Source organism: Pelodiscus sinensis, chromosome 9 (genome assembly GCF_052426305.1).
Source record: "Pelodiscus sinensis isolate ZL-2025 chromosome 9, ASM5242630v1, whole genome shotgun sequence".
NCBI classification, from domain to species: Eukaryota; Metazoa; Chordata; order Testudines; family Trionychidae; genus Pelodiscus; species Pelodiscus sinensis.
Genome location: NC_143060.1, coordinates 66,982,424 through 66,992,500, shown reverse-complemented (window position 1 = coordinate 66,992,500; position 10,077 = coordinate 66,982,424). Strand labels below are relative to the sequence as shown.

General features: G+C 69.1%; 1 protein-coding gene across 11 annotated transcripts in view; it reads left to right on the top strand.

Annotated features, from left to right (window-relative positions):
- The window catches only part of PDE4DIP (phosphodiesterase 4D interacting protein), an 87,844-nt gene that overhangs the window by 73,150 nt on the left and 4,617 nt on the right, over positions 1-10,077 (top strand). For 8 of the 11 annotated variants that reach the window (XM_089780643.1, XM_089780641.1, XM_089780644.1 and 5 more), the window contains 6 exons: positions 5,758-5,970; positions 6,217-6,348; positions 6,672-6,791; positions 7,482-7,605; positions 7,878-8,002; positions 8,738-8,926. In XM_089780643.1, coding sequence (XP_089636769.1) covers positions 5,758-5,970; positions 6,217-6,348; positions 6,672-6,791; positions 7,482-7,605; positions 7,878-8,002; positions 8,738-8,926 — 903 coding nt within the window. The remainder of the gene's footprint in view (positions 1-5,757; positions 5,971-6,216; positions 6,349-6,671; positions 6,792-7,481; positions 7,606-7,877; positions 8,003-8,737; positions 8,927-10,077) is intronic. The other 3 variants (XR_016350295.1, XR_016350296.1, XM_089780642.1) reach the window with 2 other exon arrangements.

The following is a 10,077-nucleotide window of genomic DNA, read 5'->3' as shown; positions in this document are numbered from 1 at the left end:
GTGTGCCTGTGTGTGTGTGTGCGCGCGCTCGCGCCCGTGCCCTGGGGTGCTCGTGCGTGTGCGTGTGCATGTGTGTGTGTGCGCCCGTGCCCTGGGGTGCTTGTGCGTGTGCGTGTGTGCGTGCGCCTGTGCTCTGGGGTGCTCGTGTGCGTGTGTGTGTGTGTGTGCGCCCGTGCCCTGGAGTGCTCATGCGTGTGTGTGTGTGTGTGTGTGTGCGCGCGCGTGTGCCCGTGCCCTGGGGTGCTCGTGCGTGTGCGTGTGCGTGTGTGTGTGTGCGCCCGTGCCCTGGGGTGCTCGTGCGTGTGCGTGTGTGCGTGCGCCTGTGCTCTGGGGTGCTCGTGTGCGTGTGTGTGTGTGTGTGTGTGTGCGCCCGTGCCCTGGAGTGCTTGTGTGTGTGTGTGAGCGTGTGCGTGTGTGTGTGCGCCCGTGCCCTTGGGTGCTCGTGCGTGTGTGTGTGTGTGTGTGCGCCCGTGCCCTGGGGTGCTTGTGTGTGTGTGTGCGCCCGTGCCCTGGGGTGCTCGTGTGTGTGTGTGTGTGTGCGCGCCCATGCCCTGGGGTTCTCGTATGCGTGTGCATGTTTGTGTGCGCCCGTGCCCTGCGGTGCTCGTGTGCGTGTGTGTGTGTGTGTGTGTGTGTCTGTGCGCGCCCGTGCCCTGGGGTTCTCGTATGCGTGTGCATGTGTGTGTGCGCCCGTGCCCTGGGGTGCTAGTGCGTGTGTGTGTGTGTGCCCCCGTGCCCTGGGGTGCTCGTGTGCGTGTGCGTGAGTGTATGTGTGTGTGTTTACCCGTGCCCTGGGGTGCTCGTGTGTCTGTGTGTGTGCGTGTGTGTGTGTGTGTGTGCGTGTGTGTGCGTGTGCGTGTGTGCACCTGTGCCCTGGGGTGCTCGTGTGTGTGCGTGTGTGTGTGTGTGTGCGCGCGTGTGTGCGCCCGTGCCCTGGGGTGATCGTTCGTGTGTGTGTGTGTGTGCGCGCGTGTGCGCCCGTGCCCTGGGGTGCTCGTGCCTGTGTGTGTATGTGTGTGTGTGTGTGTGCGCCCGTGCCCTGGGGTGCTCGTGTGTGTGTGTGTGCGCGCCTGTGCCCTGGGGTGCTCGTGTGTGTGTGTGTGTGTGTGCATGTGTGTGTGTGTGTGCGAGTGTGTGTGTGCGTGAGTGTGTGTGTGCGCCCATGTCCTGGGGTGCTCGTGCGTGTGCGTGTGTGTGTGCGCCCGTGCCCTGGGGTGCTCGTGCGTGTGTGTGCGTGTGTGTGCGTGTGTTTGTGCGTGCGCCCGTGCCCTGGGGTGCTCGTGCGTGTGCGTGCGTGTGTGTGCGTGTGTTTGTGCGTGCGCCCGTGCCCTGGGGTGCTCGTGCGTGTGTGTGTGCACCCGTGCCCTGGGGTGCTCGTGTGCATGTGCGCACCCGTGCCCTGGGGTGCTCGTGTGTGTGTGTGTGCATGTGTGTGTGTGTGTGTGTGTGCGTGTGTGTGCGTCCGTGCCCTGGGGTGCTCGTGCATGTGTGTGTGTGTGTGCGTGTGTGTGTATGTGCGTGTGTGTGTGTGCGCCCGTGCCCTGGGGTGCTCATGCGTGTGTGTGTGCGTGTGTGTGTGCGCCCGTGCCCTGGGGTGCTCGTGCGTGTGTGTGTGCGCGCGCGTGTGTGTGTGCGTGCGCCTGTGCCCTGGGGTGCTCGTGCCTGTGTGTGTGTGTGTGTGTGTGTGTGCGTGCGCCCGTGCCCTGGGGTGCGCGCGTGTGCGTCTGCGTGTGTGTGTGTGCTCGCGTGTGTGCGCCCGTGCCCTGGGGTGATCGTGCGTGTGTGTGTGTGTGTGCGCGCGTGTGCGCCCGTGCCCTGGGGTGCTCGTGCGTGTGTGTGTATGTGTGTGTGTCTGTGCGCCCGTGCCCTGAGGTGCTCGTGTGTGTGTGTGTGCTCCTGTGCCCTGGGGTGCTCGTGCGTGTGCGTGTGTGTGTTTGTGTGTGCCCGTGCCGTGGGGTGCTTGTGTGTGTGCGCGCCCGTGCCCTGAGGTGCTCGTGCGTGTGCGTCTGTGTGTGTGTGTGTGCTCGCGTGCACCCGTGCCCTGGGGTGCTCGTGCGTGTGCGTGTGTGTGTGCGCCCGTGCCCTGGGGTGCTCATGCGTGTGTGTGTGCGTGTGTGTGTGTATGTGCGTGTGTGTGTGCGCCCGTGCCCTGGGGTGCTCGTGCGTGTGTGTGTGCGCGCGCGCGTGTGTGTGCGTGCGCCTGTGCCCTGGGGTGCTCGTGCGTGTGTGTGTGTGTGTGTGTGTGTGCGTGCGCCCGTGCCCTGGGGTGCGCGCGTGTGTGTGTGTGTGTGTGTGTGTGTGCGCGCCCGTGCCCTGGGGTGCTCGTGTGTGTGCGTGTTTGTGTGTGTGCGCCCATGCCCTGGGGTCCTTGTGCATTTGCGTGTGCGTGTGTGTGTGCGCCCGTGCTCTGGGGTGCTCGTGCGTGTGTGTGTGTGCGCGCCTGTGCCCTGGGGTGCTCGTGCGTGTGTGTGTGCGCCCGTGCCCTGGGGTGCTCGTGCGTTTGTGTGTGCGCCCGTGCTCTGGGGTGCTCGTGTGCATGTGCGTGCGTGTGTGTGTGTTTCTGTGTGCACCCGTGCTCTGGGGTGCTCGTGTGTGTGTGTGTGTGCGTGCGTGTGTGTGTGTGCGTGTGTATGTGTGCGCCCGTGCCCTGGGGTGCACGTGCGTGTGTGTGTGCACCCGTGCCCTGGGGTGCTCGTGTGCATGTGCGCGTGTGTGTGTGTGCACCCGTGCCCTGGGGTGCTCGTGTGTGTGTGTGCGTGTGTGTGTGTGTGCGTGTGTGTGCGCCCGTGCCCTGGGGTGCTCGTGCGTGTGCGTGCGTGTGCGTGTGTGTGTATGTGCGTGTGTGTGTGTGCGCCCGTGCCCTGGGGTGCTCGTGTGTGTGTGTGTGTGTGTGCGTGTGTGTGCGTGCGCCCGTGCCCTGGGGTGCTCGTGCGTGTGTCTGTGTGTGTGTGTGCGCGCGTGTGCCCGTGCCCTGGGGTGCTCGTGCGTGTGCGTGTGTGTGTGTGTGCGTGTGTGTGTATGTGTGTGTGTGCGCGCGCGCCCGTGCCCTGGGGTGCTCGTGCGTGTGGGTGTGTGCGTGCGTGTGTGTGTGTGTGTGTGTGCGTGCGCCCGTGCCCTGGGGTGCTCGTGCGTGTGCCTGTGTGTGTGTGTGCGCGCGCTCGCGCCCGTGCCCTGGGGTGCTCGTGCGTGTGCGTGTGCATGTGTGTGTGTGCGCCCGTGCCCTGGGGTGCTTGTGCGTGTGCGTGTGTGCGTGCGCCTGTGCTCTGGGGTGCTCGTGTGCGTGTGTGTGTGTGTGTGCGCCCGTGCCCTGGAGTGCTCATGCGTGTGTGTGTGTGTGTGTGTGTGTGTGCGCGCGCGTGTGCCCGTGCCCTGGGGTGCTCGTGCGTGTGCGTGTGCGTGTGTGTGTGTGCGCCCGTGCCCTGGGGTGCTCGTGCGTGTGCGTGTGTGCGTGCGCCTGTGCTCTGGGGTGCTCGTGTGCGTGTGTGTGTGTGTGTGTGTGTGCGCCCGTGCCCTGGAGTGCTTGTGTGTGTGTGTGAGCGTGTGCGTGTGTGTGTGCGCCCGTGCCCTTGGGTGCTCGTGCGTGTGTGTGTGTGTGTGTGCGCCCGTGCCCTGGGGTGCTTGTGTGTGTGTGTGCGCCCGTGCCCTGGGGTGCTCGTGTGTGTGTGTGTGAGTGCGCGCCCATGCCCTGGGGTGCTCGTGTGTGTGTGTGTGTGTGTGTGTGTGTGTGTGTGCGCCCGTGCCCTGGGGTGCTCGTGCATGTGTGTGTGTGTGTGTGTGTGCGCTCGTGCTCTGGGGTGCTCGTGTGCGTGTGTGCGCCCGTGCCCTGCGGTGCACGTGTGCGTGTGCATGTGTGCGTGTGTGCCTGTGCTCTGGGGTGCTCGTGTGCGTGTGTGTGTGTGCCCGTGCTCTGGGGTCCTTGTGTGTGTGCGCCCGTGCCCTGGGGTGCTCGTGTATGTGCGTGTGTATGTGTGTGTGTGTGTGTGCGCGCCCATGCCCTGGGGTGCTCGTGTGTGTGTGTGTGTGTGCGCCCGTGCCCTGGGGTGCTCGTGCGTGTGTGTGTGTGTGTGCGCCCGTGCCCTGGGGTGCTCGTGTGTGTGTGTGTGTGTGTGCGTGCCCGTGCCCTGGGGTGCTCGTGTGCGTGTGTGTGTGTGCGCGCCCGTGCCCTGGGGTGCTCGTGCGTGTGCTTCTGTGTGTGTGCGCGCCCGTGGCCCGGGGTGCTCGTTTGTGTGTGTGTGTGTGTGTGTGTGTACGCGCCCGTGCCCTGGGGTGCTCGTGCGTGTGCGTGTGCGCGCCCGTGCCCTGGGGTGCTCGTGTGCGTGTGTGTGTGTGCGCCCGTGCCCTGGGGTGCTCGTGCGTGTGCGTATGCCTGTGCGTGCCCGTGCCCTGGGGTGCTCGTGTGCGTGTGTGTGTGTGCGCCCCCGTGCCCTGGGGTGCTCGTGCATGTGTGTGTGTGTTTGCGCCCGTGCCCTGGGGGGGCTCATGCGTGTGCTTCTGTGTGTGTGCGCACCCGTGCCCTGGGGTGCTCGTGTGCGTGTGTGTGTGCGCCCCCGTGCCCTGGGGTGCTCGTGCGTGTGTGTGTGTGTGTGTGTGTGTGTGTGCCTGTGCCCTGGGGTGCTCGTGTGCGTGTGTGTGCGTCCGTGCCCTGGGGTGCTCGTGCATGTGCGTGTGTGTGTGTGTGTGCGCCCGTGCCCTGGGGTGCTCGTGCGTGTGTGTGTGTGTGTGTGTGTGTGTGTGTGTGTGCGCCCGTGCCCTGGGGTGCTCGTGTGTGTGTGTGTGTGTGTGCGCCCGTGCCCTGGGGTGCTCGTGCGTGTGTGTGTGTGTGTGTGTGTGTGCGCGCCCGTGCCCTGGGGTGCTCGTGCGTGTGTGTGTGTGTGCGCCCGTGCCCTGGGGTGCTTGTGTGTGTGTGTGTGTGTGCGCCCGTGCCCTGGGGTGCTCGTGTGTGTGTGTGTGTGTGTGTGTGTGCGCGCCCGTGCCCTGGGGTGCTCGTGCGTGTGTGTGTGTGTGCGCCCGTGCCCTGGGGTGCTCGTGTGTGTGTGTGTGTGTGTGTGTGTGCGCGCCCGTGCCCTGGGGTGCTTGTGTGTGTGTGTGTGTGTGTGCGCGCCCGTGCCCCGGGGTGCTCGTGTGTGTGTGTGTGTGTGCGCCCGTGCCCTGGGGTGCTCGTGTGTGTGTGTGTGTGTGTGTGTGTGTGTGTGCGCGCCCGTGCCCTGGGGTGCTCGTGCGTGTGTGTGTGTGTGTGTGTGCGCGCGCCCGTGCCCTGGGGTGCTCGTGCGTGTGTGTGTGTGTGTGTGTGTGTGTGTGTGCGCCCGTGCCCTGGGGTGCTCGTGTGTGTGTGTGTGTGTGTGTGTGCGCGCCCGTGCCCTGGGGTGCTCGTGTGTGTGTGTGTGTGGCCCGTGCCCCGGGGTGCTCCTGCGCGTGCTTTGTAGTAGGGGCTCTTGTCTCCCTAGCCTGGCAGACGTGGGTGCTGCCCTCCGGTGCCTGCGTTTTGGGGCCGTCCTGGGCACAGAGCCATTGCGGGGGGCTCCGGAGCAGGGCACAGGGGGCCGGGGCCAGGGCTGGCGTTCCCAGCAGCGGGCGCTCTCTGGGCGGTTGGGCCTGCCCCTGGCCAGCAGGAGAAGGGGGTCCCGGGCCCTGCTCTCATGGGGGTGGCTCCTGGGGTGCTGTGTGGGCAGGACCTGGGGGCCAGGCCAGGGCTGGAGACGGGGACGGATCCTGCCCCCTCCCCGGGCCCCGGACCCATCTCTGCCCACGTCTGCCTAGGCGGGCCCCTCGCCGCGTCGCCCGTCAAACCAGCGTCCCTGCCCAGTGACTTCGGGGCAGCCGGCGCCTCCGCCCGCTGTCTCCACGCGCCGCAGCTGCGCCCGCTGCACAGCGCTGCCCCGCTGGACAGGAGAGCCGGAGCTGCCCTCGGCCCCGGCTGGGCTCAGCCCCACACGGGGCCCCCCAGGGGTCCGGCCAGCCCCACGCTGACAGGTAAGAGCCGTGCGGGGGGCAGGGGAGGGATGGGCAGGGCCCCGCGGGGGGTGGCCGTGGCAGGGCAGGGGGCAGGGGAGGGATGTGCAGGCCCCGTGGGGGTGGCCGTGGCAGGGCACTGGGCAGGGGGCAGGGGAGGGATGGGCAGGCCCCCGCGGGGGTGGCCGTGGCAGGGCAGGGGGCAGGGGGCAGGGGGCAGGGAGCGTCCCTGGTTCCCTGCCCAGCTCTCTGTCGCCGGCGGCGCAGGCGCTGACTTGCTGGAGGGACACCTGGCGGAGATCCGCAGCCTGCGCCAGCGCCTGGAGGAGTCCATCTGCACCAACGACCGCCTGCGGCAGCAGCTGGAGAGCCGCCTGGCCACGCCCGCCAGGGCCACCGGTACGGGCGGGCCGCTCGCCGGGGGCCGGACGGGGACCCAGCAGCCCTGACCCACACGCCAGCGGAGGGGGAGCCGAGCAGCCCGGGCGCCCTCGGTCTGTGCCAGGCTGCCTGGCTGGTGTCGCTGCCCGGGGTACCAGGGGCTCCGCGCCCTCCCCCCCCCGCCCAGGGCCTGATCCTGGGCCTGACCTGGCTCGTCTCCACGGCTGCTCTGGCCTCTCCCCACTCCCAGCGCGGGCTCCGTGTGGGTAGGGGTGGCCGGGGGGGGGGGGGGCACCCAGGGGAGCGTTGGCAGCTTTGCCTCAACGCTGCTCCTGTTCCAGGGTCTCCCACCAGCATTTACGTGCCGGGGCTGGAGGCTGCGCCCCTGCTGAGCAGCGAGACACAAGCCCTGCGGGAGGAAAACCAGGGACTGCAGCTCCAACTCGCTCACTTCTGCAGGGGTAGGGGGGCTGCACACGCCCTGGGCCCCTCTGCAGGGGTGGGGGGGCTGCACACGCTGGGGGGGCCCCTCTGTAGGGATGGGGGGGCTGCACACGCCGGGGGGCCCCTCTGCAGGGGTGGGGGGGCTGCACACATTGGGGGAGCCTTCTGCAGGGGTGGGGGGGCTGCACACTCCGGGGAGTCCCTCTGCAGGGGTGGGGGGGGCTACACACGCCCTGGGCCCCTCTGCAGGGGTGGGGGGGCTGCACACGCCCTGGGCCCCTCTGTAGGGGTGGGGGGGCTACACACGCCGGGGGGTCCCTCTGTAGGGATGGGGGGGCTACACACACCGGGGGGTCCCTCTGTAGGGATGGGGGGGCTACACACGCCGGGGGGCCCCTATGTAGGGATGGGGGGCTACACACGCCGGGGGGCCCCTCTGTAGGGATGGGGGGGCTACACACGCCTTGGGCCCCTATGTAGGGATGGGGGGGCTGCACACGCCCTGGGGGGAACCTCTGTAGGGATGGGGGGGCTACACACGCCGGGGGGCCCCTATGTAGGGATGGGGGGGCTACACACACCGGGGGGTCCCTCTGCAGGGGTAGGGGGGCTGCACATGGGCAGTGCGCTCAGGGCCAGCACCCACTACAGCACAAGGGCAGCGCCGTTTCGGCGGGGGGACAGCGGGTAACGGGGCTCCCCCCCAGAGCTGGAGCGGCTGCGGGAGGCCGAGACGGAGACGCGGGCGCTGGCCGAGGAGCTGGCAGTGCAGCGGCAGAGCGAGCGGCGGCTGCAGAAGGAGCGTCTGGCCCTGGAGCGGAGCAATCAGAGGTGGGGCAGGGATGCCGGGCGGGGTGTGTGGCCTGAGCCTGTCGCCTGCCCACAGAGCCCTGAGCTGGGCATGGCCGGGTCACACAGGGGAGGCGGCGGCGTGGGAGATGGCCAGGGCGGCATGGGGAGGTGGCCGGGGTAGAGCAGGGAGGCGGCCGGGGCGGCGCGGGGAGGCGGCGGTGCGGGGAGGCGGCCGGGGCGGCGCGGGGAGGCGGCCGGGCAGGCGGCTGGCAGCGGCCGTGCCCCTCTAACCCTGCCGGCTCTGCCCACAGGCTGGCGCGCGCGGTGCCGCTGCTGGAGCAGCAGTGCGAGGAGACCCAGCGGCTCTGCCAGGCGCTCTGCACCGAGCTCCGCGTCCGCGAGACCCTCTCTGGCTGCCCCCACGTGGCCCCCTCAGGTACCTGCCTCCCCTCCGGCCGGCTGCCCAGCCCAGACGGCCCAGGGCTGCCCCCCCCAGGCTGCAGGCCCTGCCGCCCCCTCTGCACTGGAAGCCGGCTGGAGTGTCTGTGCCAGGGCAGTGCCTCCTACTGGTCAGCGCACTGCGAGCTGACCCCACGCTGGGGCTTGGCCAGGGCAGGCTCGTGGGCCGCAGCGGTGTCAGACTTGTGGGGCGGGTGCTCCCCGATGTGCTGCTCCCACAGAGCTGGGGTGTCCTGGGGACTGGAGCACATGGGCAGGAGCCCCTCAAGCTGCAGCCAGCTGGGGGGGCTCACGGGCCAGGAGCTGCAAGGACTGAGCGGGGGGGCTACGATGCGCCCAGTGACCCTCCTGGGGGCTGGGCTGGGTTTGGCTAGTGACCCTGCCCCTGCCCCTGCCATGTCTCACCGGCCTGGGCAGCCTCTTCCTCCCCTCCCCTCTCCCATCTCTCTGCCCTCACAGCCGTGGGGCTGGTGGTGTGGGGGGCTGGCGGTGCAGGGGGCCAGCGTGTGGGGCCAGCCGTGGGGCCGGCCGTGCGGGGGGCTGGCGGTGCAGGGGGCCAGCGTGTGGGGCCAGCCGTGGGGCCGGCCGTGCGGGGGGCTGGCAGTGCAGGGGGCCAGCGTGTGGGGCCGGCCGTGCGGGGGGCTGGCGGTGCAGGGGGCCAGCCCAGGGCAGCGTGCTGGCGGCCGGTGATGGAGCGGCTCTGTGTTGCCAGGCGGTGGCGGAGACGGGCAGGGCGGCCCGGAGCCCCTCCTGGCCGAGGTGCGGGCCCTGCGTCGGCAGCTGCTCCGCGGAGTCCAGGTGAACAGCGCCCTGAGGCAGCAGCTGATGCGGCAGCAGCCGGACGAGAGCTCGGCCCCTCCCTTCGCCGCTGCCCAGGCCGCACCCGACTGGCAGCCCCAAGGTGAGAGGCTGCGCCGGCCCCAGCCCCACGGCAGCCGGGCGGAAGGGTCTGGTAACGGGCCGGGTCTGGGCACCGCTCAGGGCGAATTGCTCAAACCAGGGCTCCCTACAGCCCCGACAGGAGACCTTCCAAACAGGCCACACGCCAGTCGCGCCAAGCACGCCAGCTGCCAGCAGCCTCACGAGCAAAACCCCTCGGACCCCCCAGCTCTCCCTGTGCCACTCAGCCCCGGGCCTAACGCAGGTGAAGGGTTATAGGACCCGCTCTCCCACCCCGAACGGGTCCTCCCCGTCCCAAAGAACCAGCCCCAGATCCCTGGTCAATTTGCACTTTAGATCTTACCCACAAGAGCAGCTAAAATCTAAGGCTGCGGCTGCACTGGCAGCTTCTTGTGCAAAAACTCTTCTACACTGGCATGTGCGTTTGCGCAGGAGCGTCCATGGCCGCGGGGACACGCTCTTGTGCAAGGAAGCTCCGATGGCCATTTTAACCAGAGGGGCGTCTTGTGCAAGAAACTCGTGTCCTGTCTACGCCGGCGTCTTGTGGACGAGCTCTTGTGCAAAAGGGCTTCTCCCCAGAGGGCGCGTCCGTGTTCTCGCGCCACAAGCCCTGATTTTCTACAGTCCAACGTCAGTTTACTTGTGCAAGAACGCGCGGCCAGAGCAGACAGGCGGCAGGGTTGGTGCACGAACGCGCCCGTGCAGACACAGCCTCTAACAAAAGCAAGAAAAGGTGAAGGGGGAGGGCGGGCAGGAGAATAGGTCACATGCCCCCGCCCTCCAGTGCTTGGGGCAGGCTCTCCCACAGCCAGTCTCTGGTTCCCCTCCGATGGAGGAGGGGTCGGCCTCCTTCCCGGCTGTGTCCCTCGCACGGCTGCCTCTGGGATCAGAGCAGAACTGAAGCCAGGATGGAGTCGGCCGCCTGGCACTGTAGACCCCGGCCCGGTGTCGCCCAGGCTGGAGCGGGTCACATGGCCAAGGGACCTTGTGCCCCGGCTGCTTGCAGGTTCCCAGACACGTCCCTCAGGTGTGAACGGGCCTCTCCGCGCGCCAGGGGCCCTGGGGCCCTGCTCGTGAGCAGAGTCACTGGCTGGGCCTTGCGGCCGGCCGTGCAAGCAGAGGCCGGTCACGCACCCGCCCGGAGCACAATCC